We start from the raw sequence: 19697 nt of genomic DNA on the forward strand, positions 1-19697 counted from the left end.
GGGGAGCAGGGCTTTATATAAGATGCAAGATACGCCAACGCCTAAGTCATGTTATATAATATACTAAAGCATCATGACCTCTGGCAAAAGATGTACTGCACAGGATTGGCGTTGGTTGGTTGGTCAAGTCTCATGTCTAACGTCTAAGCCCCCAAAAGATCTCCATCTTGTAGCTCGGATCTCGCCAATGATCTATCCATGTTGGTTCCTGCATCAGCACTAAGCTGGTGTATGGAGATCACCTGGGACGAAGGAGTTTACGTCGTTTCCGAAAGTGGTAAGAATCGAGTTTTCTAGCAGATGAAAGATGGTTGCCTGACGAGCGGAGCCAACTCACTCGCCAAGAAGATAAGATGGGCCCAACTCCACCATCTCCACAATACTCCGGAGACCCTTCCCCAGTGGGTCTAGATTGCCAGGCATCAATCAAAAACCACGATGGTAACTCGATCCTTCGGCAATGACTATCCGTCGAGATGGGTTCTCTGTTGCTCGATATATGACAGTGTAGTAAGTTACTGCAAGGCAGCATATTTTTCACCTGTGACCCGTAACGTTGAGGGTTACATCCGCATGTCGATTCTTGTTCAGTTGTTGAACGGATCTGCCACTCATTCCTCCTACTTGGTAATCAGTCGATTAGAGACTTGGGAAGATGCTGACATGGTTTAGAGTTTGTATGTGAGGTACTGTAGAATGAATAGCAGAAACCTTGGCATTGACCATACAGGACAAGCTAGAATTCGGTGAAGCCACGACGAGAGCCCCTACCCCGTAAGAAGAACACAAATCCAGGCGCATAAAGTGAACTATTGCTGTAGTATCCAGCCATGTCTCGAAGGCCCTTTGTGAATTATCTCATACTCGTATTTGGTGCCCTGGTATCAGCATTCACTTGCTGGTGCAGATTCGATCGGTTGACCCCTTTGGCAAAGGTTTTTCGGTGAATACAATCCCCTCCAACTATATGATAGATACAGGATTCATGAGTACCTCCTGTGTTGTGGGTGCTTGTAGATGGTTCGGATTACCTCATAATCGAGCTCGGTGAGAATTGGTTGGGTGTGTCGGCCCGGTGCGCAAGACGCAAACTTGACCGTAACCTGAAAAATATATAGATTACCCCACCGCCCCTTCGAAACCATAAGCACAGAAAAAAGACGGTATTTCCAAGCCTTCATTAACTAGTCTTGCTAGTAGTTGAACAACGAGACACATAATTTAATCTAAGGAAGTCAAGTCATACTGCCGATGCACTTTTAAACCAGCGAGTGGTGTTGAAGGTCAAGTGATATTGCTAAAGCAAATGACGCATATATTACGCTGCGCAAAGTTTACTTCAACAAAGAGGCTCCTATGGCTCAGTTGGTAGAGCGCATGACTAGTAATCATGAGGTCCGCGGTTCGAATCCGCGTGGGAGCACATTTTTCCTTTTTGTTGTCTTCTTCTCTGTTCCTGTGAACCAATCAAAATGCACCTCACATCAAACTTGTATATTTCTTCTCTTCATGATTTCTTTTTGACTGATACTTGGGCCCAAATGACATCAGACGAAGGCGTGCAAGATGTGCATTTGCTGCAGTTCGTGTTGTATGTGCTCGCCAAGGTCGTTGAGCCAGCCCTGTCGCGTCGGATCCCACATATCGCATGTCACTTGCAAACGTGTCAAACAAACCCGATTACCGATTCGTTCCAGGCAGCCAGCAGTTTCTGCCTGGAATGTTGTGGACGCATATAGTCAAAGTAAGAATTATGTATAAATCTATCCGCCTTTTCTTCCCCTTTTATGTCGTTTTTGTCCCTTCTTACATATGAGCCTCCTCGTCAGCGAAACCAAAAAAAACCATACCGCGCTCAAGCAGCAAGAATGGGAGAGTGGGATATCTACTGTGCGATTTGCGGGGCTCCTTTTTCCAGCCGGGTGGATATCGACCCGAAAGGAACCGAGCAAAATCACTACCGCTACGAGATCCTCAAAAACTCCAGCATGAAATGGCTCGATGAAGTCCGTGCCCTGGGGATCAATGCGGACTCACCCGCAACCGATAGGTGCGCTCCCATTGCCTTCCCCTCAACACCACCAAAACGACATGTATTCTTACCGATGCTAGATCATATCTAACTGGTCTCGGTTGTTACCCTGGCATGGTAAGTCTACAATACCCATTCGAGAATCAATCCATTACCGGCTAACCTTCCAGATCAGGGGTGTATAGATGTTGCCATCGGAAATGGTAGCCCCCCCGCCGCCCCCGCCCCCCTCGCCCCCTGGCGACCAAGCTGGCTCCAGCTAATTCATGCTCTCCTCAGACCCCAACCTTGTCATGAAGCGCCCCGATCTGGAGCCTCAAGAGGACATAAACCTAGTTGCGTAGGGTCACCGCGTTGACTTACCCAGACCTGCGCTAAAACCTACCAATAGATACCAGGATTAGAACGACGAGGAGGCACCGCATGTCTTCCCTTTCCATTTCATCTGCTACGAGGATATCCTTCTGCGATGCGTTTGGAAAGTGTCCCGGCAGCTCCAACGCCAAGTGCTCTTCAATGCGTTCGAAGCTCTGCATGATTGGGGCTATGTCAGGCTGAATGTGGACTACGGAGCGCCAAATCCGCCAGAAGGACAATACTGGGAAGCCAACAAGGGCGAAGAGGTAAGTTGAAGTCACAGCCAGCCCTGTGTAGGATCGTGCGTCAGAGACTATCGGCTAAGGTTTGTGGAGGTCCTGGTGGTGAATCCGGTCAAGATACCCGAGTTGGATGCTCACCTCGGCCGGATCACAAAGTATCGCGGAATGAGTAAGAAGACGGCGGCGAAGACAGGCCCTCAGCAACAGGAAATTTTCAGTCGATTGCCAATTGAGCTTCGTCATGAGCTCTTTAGAGCCCTGCCAGTTGGTTCGATCCTTTCTCTGAAGGCTGCTTCTGCAGTGATGCATGCGACCCCCTTGCCTGCCAGAGTCTGGAGGCGGAAGTTAGCATGCGAGGTGCCGTGGCTGTGGGAACTTGCGGACTGTGACGTTTTCCAATCTCAGGAGGTGGAATATCGGGCTTCAGAGCTGTTGCTCAACATTGATCGTAGAAGTCGATACACGGCTGAGAATGACGACTATGACTTTGGGTTGGCTAACCGACGGAGGATCTGGGGTGTTTGCGAGCAGATCCGAAGTAAATACTTGGAATTGCTCGAAGGCGTGTCCGTGCTGGAAGGGTGATGATGTTGTTATGGTGGCTTGGCTGAGACAAGGCCCTCAATTCCTCGCTTGGATCCTATGTTATCTTGGATTGAGCGCATATTCCATTGTTTAGGAGGACTCTAATCTGTTTCAATCGAGGCTGGGAGACGCAGTGGGTGCCCGGGACCCACATGGCGTACAAAAGGGCCCTGAATCCCCGGACCCAAACTCTCACCTGCGTACATCCTTCGGAAAGTGCAGCACGTCTCACCTGGCATCCAGATCATATAAACAGCCTCTCCTGGAGCATGAGCGTGCCGGAAGCTTGTTCGATTCATAGTTACTGGAAAATACCTCGCCGTTCACTACCAGGATAATTGGTTCATACTGGAGCGTGACTATCACTGGAAGAGTAGCATATTCCTCCTCTCGACCGACGAGACCCGAATCTTCTACAATGAAAAATGCATCGGAGAGCTAAAAGGTCATCCCGATCACAAAGACGATGTTTTCCGACACCACCACACCCCGAGGATCCCGAGCAAGTCTATATCTCTGCCGAGGGAATACATCTCTACCAGCCCGATACCGGCTTCGTTCTGTATGCCATCAACAGCGGCTCCCGCAATTCCGGGGACACGCACAACTTCAGAGGCAAGCTGGCCTTCCGCGGCTGGTCATACAACTATGGCGCTCAATTCCAGCTGTCTCTCTGCCAGGGCAAGACCCGGATCCGCTCCAACAAGGGGGGATACCTTGTGGCGGTGATGGGTCTGGCGGATTGCCTGGAGGGAGAATGCCTCGACCATGCCATGCGGAGTGCGTGTGAGACGTGCGAGTAGTATCGGCTCGGGTTCGGGCTGATGATGACGGGGCGTTGATGCTCGTCCCGCTGAGTCTGCCAAGTATGTTTGTCGTGGGGGATGGGGATTGGTACTGCGGGATCGATTACCTGAAGGCAAGCTTTTTCGCTGACGGAGTGAGTCAGGACGATTGAGGAGGCGACCGTCTTTCAGTCTGTGGGGTGTGAGGTCTATGATGGGCTATAAAGTGGGTGTTCTCGGCGACTTAATGGTGTAGATCCAAGTGAAGGCTAGTACTTCTCCTACCTGGTCCCCGGCCGGGTGAAACAGTCATATGTACACCAACTGTTACCGCGTCTTGTGATGATTGCCAACAAAACAGAAAGCCATTGAATCGTTTCCCGACCGAAATGCCTCCCTCATTCTACCTTCTTCTCATCAGCCACCGCAGGAGCGGCAATCGGACCCCCAAGCACCATCCTCAGCGACTTCCAAGCCAGCCGCAAGATATAGAGCCCCAAGGTCGCCAGGTTGACCCACACCAGAAAAACCCAGTAGAGCAGCGCGCGCGGGGGGATCGCCTTGATTATCTGCGTGGGGTCGACCCCGGTCTTGTCCTGGAAATCGGCCATCCCCGCCATCGCCGTGGACTCCAGTTCGCTGACGTCGGTCCCGTTCTTCGCGACGAGGGCATCGTTGTGGATGGCCGTGAAAAAGAAGCCGCCAACCAGCGTTACAATGAACATGCCGAAGCACTTGAAGAGCAATTCGTAGAGCCAGGAGAGGGTGAACAGGAGCAGGATGAGCGCGTTGCGCGGCGAGTGGCGGTGCGCGCTGGTGATGGTTTGCGCGACCGTGGGGGATCCAGCTCCGGCACCATCAGACGGCTGCGATGCGATGAACAGACGGCAGACGAGAAAGGTGAGCAGGCTGGTAGGGACGATCAGGCTGATCAGGCTTTGGTCGGAGTTGAGCGCGTCCAGGGCCGTGAAGGATAAAGCGGTTAAGGTCCACGAGGTCAGGAATAGCACCACGATGGCCTTGGAGATGATTGGAAGAGTGGCCATTTGTGATGGGTGTTGAGATTTCAGGGTGTCGCAGTGGAAGCGACTGGAGATATTATGGAGTGTTTTTCTTTTTCTCTTCTTGTAAAAGGGGTGCGATGTGGCCTTTTATTTTGGTGGGATCGGGTGGTGGCGGGACGCTAAGGGTCCACACAAAGGATGCCTGGAAGACCCTCGCTTGGAGCCTAGACTAGATTGACCTTCAAGTTAGTGCTGTGGACCTAGTGACTTGTTACTACTACTGGCTAAGTTACTAGGTAACTTTCCCTTTCCGCTTTAGACCTGATTTGGTGCCGCCTTTTGCTCCTCCAGGTACTTGCCCGCACTTATTTAATTTGGCATACACGAGCTATATAAAATCACAAAGGAATATATACATACAACACTCTAGTCTAATTAGCATACTTGTGTTTTCAGAAGTCCTTGTACGAGTACAAGAGGCTGAAGAAGAGGTTGCAGAGGAGATGACTTTAAAATTTTCATTTTCAAGGACAACAGGTCAATTGCGTGGGACTGAATTTGACCTACGGCGGATGAGCTACATATATGGCTCACTATTATCATAATCCTGGCAGACTGTCGAGGTACTCGTAGCTCAATTCAGAGCAGCATGTACTATAGTGTGATGGGCGTAATGAATACTTCCTTTCCCAACTCCGGTCGTTTAGTCAACGAAGATGCCTTTTCTTCACCTGCCTCAGGGTCCGGCTCTATCCCGCTCAATGTTGGGACTATCCCGGCCAACACATCGTCATTTGTCGGAGGTGAAAATAATCTGCGCCCTTCAAACATCCACGCAAGTGTCATCGCCAATGCCAAGCAGCCCATCACCAGAGCCGTGTAGTTCATATTGGAAGTGGTCACTGGATGGGACTGAGGGAGCTACACCCATTGTCAATAAATCGGGGCTACTATACAAGGACGTGGTTCTCTGGGATAGTCACGGGTATGAGACTTACGACAGAAACAACGACAACCAGGATCGAGTATAGCGCCGAAATGAGATAGATCGGGGTGGACCAGGCCCCAAAATTCCATCGATCACATTCGGGCAACAGTTGGCCTCTGGTGATAAGAAGAATAAGGGCCGGAGAGCCTGCATAACTTGCCAATTAGCGCCCGTCGTAGGTCGCTAGGGGTTTCCAGAGCTGATGCCATACCGAAGCTGATTATCATACAGGTAACTTGAGAGCCGACGAAAGCGTTGTAGGCGGAGCTGGAAAGGAGATAACTGGACTTTGTGTCAGATCGGGTATCTCACTGCGCGACAGATGGACGTCTTCAAATGATACGCACATCAATCCCACAAGAGCGCAAATCAGGGACGGCAGGGTAATCGACCAAAATGGAAGATTGGAGTTTAAGCAGCGCTTGGCGAGCCTAGCCCAGAGTATCATTTGTTAGGGGTCTAATGTCAAGTGACCTTTCTAACCTCAAGAATCCCAAAGAACCTACTGAGCATTCCAAAAAAGGCCACCGTCTCGGGCGAACGCATAGCCCTGTCGGCTCATGGTTACCGCGCTGCCCAACGCCGAGGTGGCATTGTTGATAATCAAAATCAGACAAAACACGATGGCGGCGGCATTACTTCCTGTGCCTAGTCGGATAATCTCCAGCACAGGCACCCTGCGTGATCGCCGTTAGCAACGAGGTACAGTACATGAAGTGAGTTTTGGGGGTGGATCGGGAAGGACAGAAGAATCCAGCATACCCTGTGGCGCTGCTTGTGATGGCGGACACGTCGGTAATGGAGAATCCCAAGACAATAATCCACACCAGCCCGACGAGGAACTGAGAAAGAACGATAATCATCATGATCCGAGGGAGCAGGACTTTCGGCCGGGGCAATTCCTCTGCGAGGTGGGCTGGTCCATCCAACCCCATCATGGTTCCGAAGCTATTGACCAGCCCGAGTAAAATCGCGAAGCCATGCGAATGGAAGCTTTAGCAAATCGGATTTTAGCAATTCCTGTCCTGGAGGAGGGGCACATGGCAAAACGATGGATTGCTTGCTTACCCCGTCTCATCGTTGACCTGGGTGAACACAGAGCTCGAATCAGCCTTTGGGGCCTTCACCAGTAGAGCGATAGTATAAGCCACAAATCCAAAGGCTGTCGCATAGCCTGTAGACATCACGTTAGTCATAATAACTTTCCCGGGGCTTTACCTAAGCCAGATGACTTGTGGGACTCACAGCCCAGGAGTTCCAACGTCGGAATGCCGCGAACGGCCACGAGATTGAACAGCCAGCATAGGAAATTGATGGAGATGTAGACGACGAAGAGCTTCCAGCGAGGCGATATGTCAATTTCGGGGTTACAGAGTTTGACCAGCCCCAGTGTCAAGGTAGCAACAATGGCGCATGCGCCCGCATGGGTAAAGATCCAGCCGAGATAGTTCAACCAGCCAAGAGGATACGCTATTTGGCGGCGGTATTGGAGAGGAATCAGAAAACATGCGTAATGATAGGCGCCGCCTGGTCTTAGATGAGCTGATCTGGAGCTGTGTAGTACATCTATATTAAGGTAACCATGCACTGCTTACCTGCAGTAGAGAACCTTGATGCACACTGGGCAAAGGTCATCACCATGCAGATCACCGCGATATTGGAGCCGATGCTGTCCACATGACGGTCAGATGCGAAAAACGACAGGGCGCCAAACTTTCTCCGGCTGGCTAGGTGGGACTGTACATACAATCCGTAAAGAATGACCGGGACACCGCCGGCCGGTAGCCCTACGACGATGATAAATGACAGAGTTCCAAAGACATTGAGGGTCAGCCACCCTAGACCGATCGCGCTCCAGAGACCAAATATATGGGGAGACTGTGTTTCAGGTTCTAGAGACATAGCGACGGGGGCTTGGTGAGTTCTGTTCGCAGATTTGCTTGACGCTTGAAAGGATCATCACCTTATCTGTCTGCCTTTAAAGAGGAAAGTGCTATTTAGTTCCCTGGCTCACTACACCGAACTGAAAGGAGGCCGACATTCGGTATTGGCATCCTGCTCCCTATCAGAGATGATAAGATATCTTGATAGCATATTAGAGACAAGAAAGGAAAGGTTGAACTATGAGACCTTTGCCACTGATAAGCAATCTATAAAAGTTCTATCGCAGGCCAATAAACATGAAGATGTCTTGACTTGGCTGGTCCGGCCGCATGTACGTGATTATTTGCTCAACTTACTGGAGATTTTATTTTGATAACTTGACCTGTGAAGTGACAATCTTCATTCATCTGTTCCTACTCGGGCGGCCATTACGTGCATAGGGAGTGAGCTCTATGGTCGGCCTCTGGACTCCTTTTAGATTGATCAGCGTTTTTGCACCGAGATAATGTTTCCTATAAAAGCGTGTTATGGGCGAGGAAAGCTGAAAAATAAGGCAGTTGGGGCCTACAATAAGGCTTTTGAGCTAAGTGCATAAAATGGCTGCAATCCTCTCCATGGCAAGTCTCACGGAAACATGAGAGATAATCAGCCCATCAAAGTAAAACGTTGATCTCCGCTCCTAGTTCCCTGATAACCTCCCTCCATTGCACTCTACCCTCGTGAGTGGCACTCGTCTGTTGCCATATGGCTCTCAGAATCGATATCACGGAAAGCGGTCCCTGAAATTCTAAAACGGTGTGCATTTCATTCAACTTCGCCTCAAACCTTGAGTGTGCTTGCTCGGTCCGAGCATGCAGGGCAATCATGAACACAGGGAACAAACAAGCCTGGAGCCAAGACAACTTATCCAGCGGCTCCATGGAAGCCTGCACCAAGTCCTTGATCAGATCGTCATTGGGCCCGAGGGCATATATCTCGCTGTACACAAAACACAGCATGCCCACCTTCCAGATGCAATTGAAGTGCTGAATTGAGCTCACGAATTCCTCAGGAACCGTGGATATATTCGGGTGCCATCCCTGGATCCTGTTGACCAAATCCGCGACCCGGGGCATCAACCGCAACATCTCGTCCTTTGATTCGGTAGCGCTGATCCGAGCCACAGCGAGGGAATAATCGGTCGCCTCGCGCAGGAAGAGATGCATCTGGTAGTCGGGTAAGTTGTCCCACCATTGACGCTGATGGGAGGCCATCTCTAGCCCTTCGGTGGAGCTGCCTCGAGATGGTACTATTGCCAGAACGAAAGGCGTGCCGTCAGTCTATCTGCAGTATCAAGTATAAAACTAGATTGGTAGGGCGAGACTCACATTCATCGATGCATTTAAGCTCGTTGAGAGTTTCCTCCGGTACCAAGCCTCTAACCAGGGTCTTGCCCATCGTAACTGCCCAGTTGTATTGAAGAAGGACACAATGCAGGCCGGTGAGCGTCTTGGTACTTGTTGAAGCCGAGAAAGCGATTTCTAACAGTCGACGACAGCCTATAAGCTTCGAGCTCCATGTCGCCAATCCGGTACCGATGATCTGTGGAGAGTTAATGCGTTTTCTGCATGACGGGAAGAAGACGGTATACATCAAAGACAACGGAGAGAAGGACAGTTACTCCCAGGCTCCACGCCTCATCTTGGCTTTTCAAGGCCTCGCGGAATGACTCTTGCACTGCCATGCGGTAGGGCTTGATGGCAAACCTGGGTAACCGTCCTTGTTTAGTGAGATGGAGTGCAGACGCTAGCATGATCGATTTCAATAGAGGTTCTGACTCCGTTGCAAGAGCCCCATATATTGTTCGATAGGGATTTTGGTCTTTTTTGACCGGGTACAGTCGCAAAGCAAGGGTCTCCATATCTAGGAAGGAAGAAAAAGGTTACCAAATCTTTCGGCAGATGGAGTCACGAAGGGGGGACTGCGACTCACAGTAGGTAAATAGATACTGGTCAAAAGGATCCTGAGGAATGGGTGGCAGGGCTGTTGACTCATGCATGAATAGGAGGGAAGGGTCGAGAGTCGACATCTCCACTGAGTGCGCAGTATCTACAAAGCAGTCTCCTGCTACTTCAGCCACGGTGGGAGGCGTGAGGGCATTACGTTGCGCCTCAGGTTCAGCAGATACAATCCAGTCCAGATCTTCATCCCAGCGCGAATCGAGGTCCAGAAACAGAGAGTCGTCTATCAGCTCAAAAGGCGATTTCAAGTTTTCACCAATTTCCATGCTTTCCAATCCTGATGTGGCACTCGGTCGTGAGGCCCGCGGAATAACATCCACTTCGTGGTCAGCGGGTCGGTTTCTCTTCATCTTCGACACCATCTGCCCTGTCCGATTGCCACGGGCTGTAAAGTCGGTCAACATAATGCCATACCCTCCGCAGTCGACCCCACGCAGGCGACAGTTCATGCAAGTTGGCTTATGCTCGTCACACTTCTGATGTCGTTTTCGACAAGTCCAGCATCCTAGAACAGTCCGAATGTGTCAAATTGGAGGGAGTTAGGATGAACCGTCAGCTTACAGGAAGAGAGCCTACCAGTTCTGGATCTCTTTCTAAGCAGATTATCGTCATGGTTGTTAGGCATAACGGGTGTCTCTCGTGTGCCACTGCAGCGATCTGACAGGCCAGGCTATCGTGATCAGTTGAGCGGGGGAAGAAAGTTGATACCCCGCCTTATCGGTAAAGATGCCCTCTTATAGAAGCTCCGCGGAGCCTGATTAGATAAGGGTAGACTAGCTTCGATCCACTTCATTATTGGATATACAGCACGTCTGACGTGCTCCGTACTTGCTAGTGAATGTAATCAAATTCAAAGATTTGACATGATTTTGGAACCCTTCGGATTTCCATCTCGCAAACGAAAAGACAAAAAAAAATGAAGAAGAAAAGTATTCCGTAGCGATAAAAAGAGAAAAAAAAAAGGAAAAATAAGAGCCAAGACAGGGAGAAAAAAAGGTAGAGATTCAAGGCGTACCATAAGAACCTTTTCTCAGGATTTTGTAGAGAAAATGATTCACGTATATAACATATTCCACACTGGAGCCTGGATGGATATCCCGAGTGAACTGTCGATGGGAATAGGGTCAATCTAACCCGATTTGGTGGTGTTAGCCGATGGCCTCTGCACTGTAGAACATCTCCCGGCATCGCAACGCATCGCAAGCCTTTTTTGCATCAATTGTAGGACATGTGAGTCCTGATAATCTGGGCAGGATATGAATCTCCCGGACCGTCCTTTCATTCTGTTCTATCTCCAGACTCTTTCGCCGTCGCCTTCTCCCTTATAGAAACATGCGGAACCCTGAAGCCTTGGCGGCCCGTGAAGGGTACGGGGATGACGTCCTCTCAATTGTGAGCCGGGTTGTGACCTCAGAAACTCGACAGAGGGAGCCTCTAGACACCGGCTGTTCAGCCCCTCTGGGAAAAGCTAGGCAGAGACTCGTCACTTGCCTCATTCTACTGTGCAATTTGATCCAGGTCTGCACCCTTCACGCACCCAAATAATCCCATCCTTGCGAGTTTTCTTCTCCGTATATCCTGAAAACTGTCTAACATCGACGCTTTCCTCTCCCAGTTTACCTCAATGTTCTCCACCGTAGCTGGAGGCTATGAATTCAGTGCTCGACTCGGGCGGAAAGTCGGAGCTTCACAAGCGAACTGGATGCCTGCCGCATATGGGTAGGTGCCCCAGAAATGGAAGGATTGAAATGCAACCTTGAACTTGGAAACTTGTCGCATGCTCTAGGACACTGACGGCCGAGAGCGGGGCTGCTAGACCGGAGAACCTCAGTTGACAATTTTCGTAACAGACTTACTCAAAGTGCATTTGTTCTGATTAGCGGTCGGTTGGGAGCGATCTATGGCCACCAAAGACTTCTTTTGCTGGGAGGAGCGATTTTCGTCATCTTCTCGATTTGCAACGCATTCTGCACCACGTATGCTTCATTCATCGCCATGCGTGCGCTGACCGGGATCGGAGGGGGTATTCTCATGCCTAACGCCGTGGCGGTGCTTACCATCATGATCCCACCGAGCAGAGCCCGGAACTACACCCTGGCCCTCTTTGCAGCGTCACCGCCCATAGGCGCTTTGATCGGGGCACTGATCACTGGGGCAATCCTGGAGTCTACCGATTGGAAATGGATTTTCGTAATTATGTAAGTTTGCGATGGTCGGAAGAAACGGCCAATACTATACAACCCACATCCAGAACTGAAACAGCTTTAGTGCGTGTCTGGGCACTGCAGCGTTTGGGGGTCTTTTCTTTGCCGCCCCGCGCGAAGAGCGATTGGCAAAAGACGGCAAAGTGGACTACGTGGGCGCCGTGCTTGGCCTGGGTGGGCTTATTCTGTTCAATGTTTCGTGGAAGTATGGTGGCCCCTCCACAATCCTGCCATTGTCTATAACTGATGATCATCGTAATCCAGTCAAGCGCCGTCCACTGGGTGGGAATCACCGAGCACTATTGTGATTTTAGTCTCCTCGGTGGTTATGATCGTCTTCTTCTTCGTCTGGGAGACCTGGTATGCCGCGGAGCCGATCATGCCGGTGGCCGTCTTCCAGGCCCCCAGTTTCAAGGCGTTGATCCTGGTCGTTTTGTTCATTTACATGTCCGTTGGAATCTCACTTTGGTACATGGTGGCATGGGAACAGCTGATCCGCGATTGGACGGTTCTTCATGTCGCAGTGGGGTGGATTCCCTACGGCCTCGGCGCGTCAATTGCGGTGACGGGTGCGGCCTGGCTGATCCCACACCTGGAGGCGCAGTATATTCTCGCTATAGGGTGCCTCGCCTCCTTGGCGTCTACAATGCTGCTAGCGACCATGCCGGAGCAGCAGCTGTACTGGGCCCAGGTTTTCCCCTCGACCGTGCTCGGCAGTTTCTGCCCCGATTTTGTTTACGTCGCCGCTCAGATCATTGCTAGCAATAGCGTCCAGAAACACGAGCAGGGGGTTGCGGGTAGCTTGATCGGGACGTTGAATCTGTACGGCAACAGCCTGGGACTCGGGTTTGCGGGGATCATAGAAGTGCAGGTCGCGAAGCACCGGGAGTCTGAAGTCGCGGGCTATAGGGCTGCCCTCTGGTTTGGTGCCGCTCTCTCGATCTCGGCCTTGGTCTTGGATCTGGCATTCGTGAGACTACGCCATGTCGACCGTGAGGATTGGGACTCAGAGCAGACGCCCACTGCTGGCCCCATAGCCGACATTTGAACAACCCTTCAGGTACTGGAGAGTTACGAAGCAATTGGAGACTCCACGGGGGCGGAAAAATTAGAAATCAAAAAACGTCTCAACTGGTCAAAACTATGTATCATTTACTGGGTGTTGATATGTGACCCAGTGGAAAGTTCACCATGGAACATACTTTCCATCCCTGGGCTCATTAAGGTAGAGAAGAAGAAGGCAAACAAGAAATAAGGGCAATGTATGTAAGAGACAATTCGCTCGCGTTAGAAGAACAGCCCGCCTTACAAACCGCGGTGGAGGTGACGATTCAGACTGGCAACTACCTTTCAAATATAGAAATGTCATATCCCTCTATACTGCATCGCCCGGTAGCACTGATATAGCTCAAGATAAGCTCCTCAAGTAACCCTAGTTGAAGGCTGTACATACTGTAACTGAATTATCAAACCATTACCCGTGGCCCAACGACCTGATATATGCGAGCGGCGCAGGGGTCAGATCCTAGCCCATATCCAGACTCTAATCCATGTGCAGCAAGCTCCCAGCTTTTGGAATGACCATAATTCCACCCTATATCGACTGGTGCAAGGGGGCTTGCGACTTTGTGTTAGCATGGCAGCTACGAATGCTATGGGTAGTCGGGCGCCCCAAGTCGTAATCGCAATAGAGACGGATCTTACAACCTTCCCGCGCCGGCTGGGAAAAACATTTCATGATCTCGTTATCCTAGCCATAAGCTTTTTGAGCGGAAAATATTTGCCCGCCCCTTTGTTCCATAATTACACATAGTTTTAATCCCACAGTTTTAATAACCAAGTGAAAGATAGTTCATGTGGCGAGGCAGGCCCAGCCAGGGCTATCGGCAGGCTTAACCCAAACAGGCCGTCATTGCCGCTCACCTTAGATAGTACAAATAGCTCTTATCACCCATGATACCCAGAACCATGCAACCAGTGAATAACTTGAAGTATGATGATAGAGTAGAATTACTCCAGGGCACCCAGGCATCCTCCCGCAGTTTGCATAGGGCCCTTAGAAACCCGTTCGTTCGATCACCGGTATAGTCAGGTCCTGCCATATGTGTAATCAACCCCGCTAATAGGGCTAGGCATGTCAGATCCCTCACCGCGCCCTCTGTTCACGGGCGAGAATCCTCGATTCCAGAGATTTAGGTCTTCTCCTTTAACAAGATCTATGGTGGCATTCTCTATAATGTTATGGGTAATCTTGCCATTTGTTCCCCCAGCAATAAAAACAAAGAGTCTGAGGTGAGTTTGCCGTGCTGCAAGAAGACCCGAAGCTTTGCCAGTTGGTAGTTCCATCTGATTTGACTTGTGCATCCCTGTAGAAATCAACTTGAGTGACAGTCCCGGACTAGGTTGTTTCCCAAGACGACATGCTTTTGTCGCTAGGCGGCCTCAGGGTTTGATGCCTGGTTTAGTCCCTTGTAGGTCGACGGCTAGTTCACAGACAATTTTGCCAGATACCGTGACATCAAGAATTTATGTACACGCGCAATAAATGTCAAGTTAGTGATAGAACTTAGAAAGAATACCACAGAAGTATGGAGAATTATAAAGCTATTCCAGTGATGACAGTTAACCGATGCAAATGCATCATCATTGAATAATCTAGGAGTTCCCTTTCAATGAGTTTCTGATATACGCTAATAGCTATGCAGGTGGTACTACAATGAGTATTGATTACAGATTTGCAGAAAAATTTGAAATATTCACCTCGAGAAGAAACAGCGAGAGCATCAGATTCGGCAAGCCTAATACTACTTTGCACAACTATCTTTAATAGCGTTGTGAAGTCAAGCTCCACCGAACAAATTTTAAGCAACACCCTCCCTTTCAACGTACCAGTTCCAACAACTGCACACGAAGATCTTGCCTTAGGAGGCTGCGCCAGCCACCTGGCCGTGGAAGTCACCATAGCCGAACGGATCTTCCCTGCTTCCCAACAGCGTGATCGGATCCTTCATGCCCACGTGACCACAGCTGGGGTGGCTAACCGAGTATCCCAGTAAGGCCTGGACCTCCGGCTGGTAGGTCTTGACCACATCCAAGTCCACCCCGAGGTATTGATTTTCATCTGCGCGCAGGGAGCCCCGGGTCATATGACAGGAGTAGATGATGCGGCGCTCGGGCGGGTTTGTCCGGTTCTCACCCGCCCCGTGCCAGATGCTCCCGATGATGAACACCGCGTCGCCTTTCTTCATCTCGCAGGTCGAGCAGAGGGATCGATCCGCGGGGCCACAGATGGATGCTTCGGGCCACTTGTGGGAGCCGACAATGACCTGAGTGGCGCCGTTGTCGAAGTTCGTGTCCTAGAAAGATGAAATTGGCCTGTATGAGCTGCGCGTTCGGGTTTTTTCGCTGGGAAATGCTTCGTCCGGAAAGGAGAGAATCCTGCTTACCACCCCCGCAACCAGCAGACCGAGGAGGGAGCTCTCTCCGCTCTCTTCCAGATGCTCGAAGTGCTGGGCCATGTCGTCCCGATGGAGCTGCTGGGCGGTTGAGGGAGAACCGCGGTTGAAGGCCTCCGACACGGCCAAGACGGGGTAGGAGACCGTGTGGTACCTTTTCCCATCGCGATACACATTTCTAAAACAACGGTGAGTCCAAGAAGTACAAGATAGAGACGACCAAAACTCTCACGATTCTTCCTTCAGTAGCGCTTTGGCAGTCTCGCGGAATGTGGGGTGGTTGATCGCTTGGTGGGCAAAGGTCGGGGACTTCCCTGCGAAACCGCTGAGGGGGGGATCCGCGGCATCGAAGAGTTTCCCAACATAGGTCCCAAGCTTCGACCAGTAGGGCTGCGCCTCGGCATGGATCTGGTCGATGGTTTCCGGACTCAGGAAGTTCTTGATGATGATGCCGCCGTCTCGCCGGATAATGTTGACAATGGCTTCAATGGGGGCTGTGGCATCCAGCTCCACCACTTCGGGGTTTCCAGCCTGGTGAGGGGGGTTAGGCATACTGTGTGTTGGGATATACAGAAGGTAGGGGCTGGTGCTGTAACTCGATGTCTTGAGCCTTGTCCTTCCTTGGACTATTTATTCTTGTCGTATTGCGGTTATTCCGTAATCCTTGGGGCGAGGCCGAAAATGGTCATCATAGCCTCGGCAATCGCGGTACGTTTGAGGTATCGATAGGATATCGCACATCTCCCAGGTCATCAATTTCGCGTGGCTCAAACCAATGCGTTTCCCACGAAATTACCACCTCTCAGCACGAGAGTTAGCGCAATAATGATTGCCGGCTATCAACACTCAATGTGGCCGTTCGTGGCGAATGCCGACTCTCGGGCGACCCTACGCCTATAAGCCAACCATTCACTTATAATCAGGATCAGCAGGGGCTGGAAATACTTAATCCTTGATCTCGTCTACCTTATTTACCCCGCCTACCAAGTAACCATCTACACGAAACGCGTCCATTCTAGCACTTGCCCAGGTCTTCCACCGCCATGCCCGCCGCTGTTAAGCATTTCTCGGCCGCCGCTGCAGACCCGCACATCATCCACCAATACCTCAAGGCCGACGGCGTGGTGATTGTGGAGGGTGCCACCACGCGCGAGACCATCGACGCCGTCTTGGAGGAAGTCGGCACTCTCCCTGATGGACAGACCTTTTCACTGGCAGCCAAGAGTGTGGCCTTCGCGACCCAGCTCTTGATGAATCCCCTGTACCTCGATCTCAGCAACCGAATCCTCACCGACGCATGTATCATATACTATGAGCAGGAACGGACCGTGTCAATCTCAGAGCCCCAGGTCTCGCAGACCTCAATCTTGTCTGCCCAACCGAACAGCCTCCCCTGGGGCCTTCGTCGTCAAGACGAATGCCACCACATTTCCCACCCAGCCAAGCGCGAAGCCCAGTTGGGGATCATGTACGCTGCGCACGACCTCACCCGCGATAACGGTGCGGTGCGCGTGGTCATCGGGTCCAATCACTGGACGGACTCGCGGGACCCCAACCCCGAGGATGAATATCTCGTCGAGTTGCGCAAAGGCGACGCTTTGCTTTGGTGAGTCTGATACCCACTATGCTGCGTGCTTTCATAGAACTGACGATCTCTCTGTCAGGCTGGGCTCTACCTACTTCGGGCGCGCGGCAAACACCACCGACAAAGACACCGTGCTCTTGAGCGCGACCGCGACCGCAGGATACCGCCGCCAGGAGGAGAACCAATACCTCGCGGTGCCGTGGGAGGTGGTCGAGAGGTACCCTACGTCGGTGCAGCGGTTCCTAGGTTATGCCGTGAGCCGACCGTACGGTGGGTCCGTCGAGCACATGGAGCCCTTGGACTTTATGAAGGTAAAGGGCGACTGGTCCAAATATATCCCCGTGGATCTGATCTGAGCTGTCAGTCGATTAGCCGTTGTCGAGGTATATGTGCGGGTACAACAGTGCTTACTTCGATTAATGGCGTTCTTGACCTTCCGCCATTGCTATCTAGTCTGCATTACCATATAGCACCGCCTCTAAGAAGAATACCTAAATGACAATGAGTTCGAGTTTGTGAAGAAGAAGGAGGCAAGTGAGACTGCTGCTGCAGATCAGGGTGGAAGAGGTTGCTGTCGGAGTAATCTGTAAAGGGAATGGTGGGCTCTAGTTGTACGGGGAGACTATAACCATTATTTAAATCATTTGAAGGACAAAAAAGCAGACGACCACGGCATTTCGTTGGTCTGTCCAAGATTCGAGGAATGTAATATGTCTTGAAAACCATATTAAGGGATGCTCGCATTATGACTGCGGAGGCTGAAACATGGTGAGTTGCTCTCTGGGTAAGTACTTTGATAACAAGACCAGATATTATAAGGAGAGGTGTGCGCCAACCCTGAAGTTAAACCTAAAAGTCCAAATTGATTGCGAAAAACCAACCTTCGACCAGCATATATCCTCAGAAGGATGATATTAATCCTTATCGCGCGGCGGGCAGAGCATATCTGAGTCATAGCTCCCTCGGTACCGGAGCATGCATTTGGTAAGAGCGTCTACGATCTCCTCGATACTTCCACAGGAACGACTTTCCTCCCTGATCAGGCCTCGCACGAGCTTGAGGAGGTATAGCATCGAGCCATCGGCCCTCTTTACCATGTTTTACTCTAGCTTATATGGTTCATCTGGGGACACTAACTTGGTCATACGCGGAAAGGCCTGGAGTAAGGGCTCTGCACGGGCATACCATAGCATATCAAAGCATATCAACCAAGTTGACTCCATCGATATTGTACCCGGGCCATGACTCGAAAGCCTCTTGAAACGCCTTCTCGCCGCGGCTGGAGATACAGATCTTCACATTGTGCGGCCTGGCCTGTACCCAGTCCTTTAACGCCCGAATCATTCTGGGATGGTCGGCTGGGTCGAGCTTGTTGAGCCTGTCGATTGTGAGGAAGATCTTGTGCTCGTCATAAGGGTAATCCGCTGCTACCACCTCATCCCTGGCGGTATAGGAAATAAATAGAAAAAGTTTATTAATAGAGCTGTAGGCGTTCTACTGGGCGAAGTATCGGTTCTGAATAGATATATCAATTTGATAATACTTGTATTGATAGTCTGTTTGATTGCTCGATTCTTGGATAGGCTGAGAATCGTAGTAGGATATATCACCAAGCTTGCCAGTCGAGGCCTTGAAGGAATCATAATACTATAACTAGGTAATAAATCTCTCTATCTAGCTATCTTGAAATCAATCTACTTACATGGTTCTTTTGAAGGCGGAGGGATATGGCAGAAGGCGAAGCCGATATTCTTAAAAAGTTGAAGGATCGCAGGCAACATAATGAAAACAAACGGCTGTTAATTCACTTGGTGAATATAGCAATTAAACGCAAGAAAGGTCCGCATTGGATTGGCCAAGTATAATATTGATAAGAAAGAATGAAAGAATACATTACAGAGAGCAAAATCTTAGAATCTGGTGACACCTCTGAATATATATAGAAGAATTTTCTTCTATATTAGACTATTTAAGAGAACTACCTTAGCAAAGACAGCCGGCTGGGCGGTGGGATTGCAACCTCAGGCACCAAGACCCAGGGCCGTCGTTAGGATGCCTGGGCTCCAGGTCGAAAGTCCGACAAAGATCGTCATATCTCGACTGCCACTGGTCTCCGCTTACAGGCCGCCTTTGCAGCATTCAAAGCACCTGAGACTAGATATTACCCGTCTCTGTGTTTTCTTCTAATTCTGGAACGCGGAGTTGCAACATCCTTGTCCACAGTTTCACCCACTGTTCAACTTCTTCGATGTTGTTTACACACTTATCAATCATTTCGAGCAAAGCGGGATCCTGCCTCTGCTCTTGATCTCGAGTTTGGTCAGAGTTTGATTCGCGGATCCTGGATAGCGTTTCCCGGAGCTCCCGGAGCTCTCGGAGCTCCTGGAGCTCTTGAAGCTTTTCCTCAAAGGTTTTCGTCTCGTTTTGGCGAGACATGGTGGCTATCGGTATGTCAGTACTGGAATCTGGCTGAGTGAAGTTCTTCTGTAAGGGGGTGTGGTTGAGGCAGGATATCAGGATCTCGTTGAGGGGTCGACCGCGGTATTTATACCGCGAAAATGTCGTAGGGGCTGGAA

The 19697-nt window shown here is 50.6% G+C and overlaps 9 protein-coding genes and 1 non-coding gene across 10 annotated transcripts; 5 read left to right on the top strand and 5 right to left on the bottom strand.

The window, feature by feature from the left end:
- Positions 1 to 1350: 1350 nt before the first annotated feature.
- Positions 1351 to 1423, top strand: BO72DRAFT_t287. The gene has a single exon. It is a non-coding gene; the product is annotated as a tRNA-Thr (tRNA).
- A 445-nt stretch (positions 1424 to 1868) lies between these two features.
- On the top strand, positions 1869 to 3216 carry BO72DRAFT_472584 (uncharacterized protein; the record flags this gene model as incomplete). Its single annotated transcript, XM_040947147.1, has 4 exons — positions 1869 to 2050; position 2377; positions 2437 to 2655; positions 2725 to 3216. 4 exons carry the CDS (start codon positions 1869 to 1871, stop codon positions 3214 to 3216), a joined length of 894 nt encoding a protein of 297 aa, XP_040796243.1.
- A 425-nt stretch (positions 3217 to 3641) lies between these two features.
- Positions 3642 to 4019, top strand: BO72DRAFT_501154 (uncharacterized protein; the record flags this gene model as incomplete). The annotated part of the gene is made up of 1 exon (XM_040948948.1): positions 3642 to 4019. One exon carries the CDS (start codon positions 3642 to 3644, stop codon positions 4017 to 4019), a length of 378 nt encoding a protein of 125 aa, XP_040796244.1.
- A 190-nt stretch (positions 4020 to 4209) lies between these two features.
- Positions 4210 to 5214, bottom strand: BO72DRAFT_280115 (uncharacterized protein). Its single transcript, XM_040940275.1, has one exon. The coding sequence runs from the start codon at positions 5045 to 5047 to the stop codon at positions 4400 to 4402; it is 648 nt and encodes a 215-aa protein (XP_040796245.1). The 5' UTR covers positions 5048 to 5214; the 3' UTR covers positions 4210 to 4399.
- A 445-nt stretch (positions 5215 to 5659) lies between these two features.
- BO72DRAFT_521181 (uncharacterized protein) lies at positions 5660 to 7895 on the bottom strand (the record flags this gene model as incomplete). The annotated part of the gene is made up of 9 exons (XM_040949741.1): positions 5660 to 5926; positions 6004 to 6140; positions 6205 to 6275; positions 6341 to 6424; positions 6500 to 6670; positions 6756 to 6986; positions 7062 to 7167; positions 7239 to 7559; positions 7589 to 7895. The coding sequence occupies 9 exons, from the start codon at positions 7893 to 7895 to the stop codon at positions 5660 to 5662; spliced, it is 1695 nt and encodes a 564-aa protein (XP_040796246.1).
- A 512-nt stretch (positions 7896 to 8407) lies between these two features.
- BO72DRAFT_489914 (Zn(II)2Cys6 transcription factor) lies at positions 8408 to 10555 on the bottom strand. Its single transcript, XM_040948115.1, has 5 exons — positions 10454 to 10555; positions 9849 to 10382; positions 9508 to 9779; positions 9245 to 9458; positions 8408 to 9165 (listed from the first exon to the last, which is right to left on the bottom strand). The coding sequence occupies exons 1-5, from the start codon at positions 10500 to 10502 to the stop codon at positions 8531 to 8533; spliced, it is 1704 nt and encodes a 567-aa protein (XP_040796247.1). The 5' UTR covers positions 10503 to 10555; the 3' UTR covers positions 8408 to 8530.
- Positions 10556 to 11209: 654 nt separating this feature from the next.
- Positions 11210 to 13129, top strand: BO72DRAFT_389998 (MFS general substrate transporter; the record flags this gene model as incomplete). Its single annotated transcript, XM_040941787.1, has 5 exons — positions 11210 to 11395; positions 11493 to 11596; positions 11728 to 12075; positions 12146 to 12286; positions 12346 to 13129. The coding sequence occupies 5 exons, from the start codon at positions 11210 to 11212 to the stop codon at positions 13127 to 13129; spliced, it is 1563 nt and encodes a 520-aa protein (XP_040796248.1).
- Positions 13130 to 15002: 1873 nt separating this feature from the next.
- BO72DRAFT_521182 (phytanoyl-CoA dioxygenase family protein) lies at positions 15003 to 16142 on the bottom strand (the record flags this gene model as incomplete). The annotated part of the gene is made up of 3 exons (XM_040949742.1): positions 15769 to 16142; positions 15528 to 15714; positions 15003 to 15437 (listed from the first exon to the last, which is right to left on the bottom strand). Exons 1-3 carry the CDS (start codon positions 16086 to 16088, stop codon positions 15003 to 15005), a joined length of 942 nt encoding a protein of 313 aa, XP_040796249.1. The 5' UTR covers positions 16089 to 16142.
- Positions 16143 to 16579: 437 nt separating this feature from the next.
- On the top strand, positions 16580 to 17477 carry BO72DRAFT_501160 (uncharacterized protein; the record flags this gene model as incomplete). The annotated part of the gene is made up of 2 exons (XM_040948949.1): positions 16580 to 17142; positions 17201 to 17477. The coding sequence occupies 2 exons, from the start codon at positions 16580 to 16582 to the stop codon at positions 17475 to 17477; spliced, it is 840 nt and encodes a 279-aa protein (XP_040796250.1).
- An 838-nt stretch (positions 17478 to 18315) lies between these two features.
- Positions 18316 to 19557, bottom strand: BO72DRAFT_501161 (uncharacterized protein; the record flags this gene model as incomplete). Its single annotated transcript, XM_040948950.1, has 2 exons — positions 18316 to 18562; positions 19355 to 19557. The coding sequence occupies 2 exons, from the start codon at positions 19555 to 19557 to the stop codon at positions 18316 to 18318; spliced, it is 450 nt and encodes a 149-aa protein (XP_040796251.1).
- Positions 19558 to 19697: the final 140 nt, after the last annotated feature.

This window comes from Aspergillus fijiensis (genome assembly GCF_003184825.1).
Source record: "Aspergillus fijiensis CBS 313.89 unplaced genomic scaffold BO72scaffold_79, whole genome shotgun sequence".
Taxonomy (NCBI): Eukaryota; Fungi; Ascomycota; class Eurotiomycetes; order Eurotiales; family Aspergillaceae; genus Aspergillus; species Aspergillus fijiensis.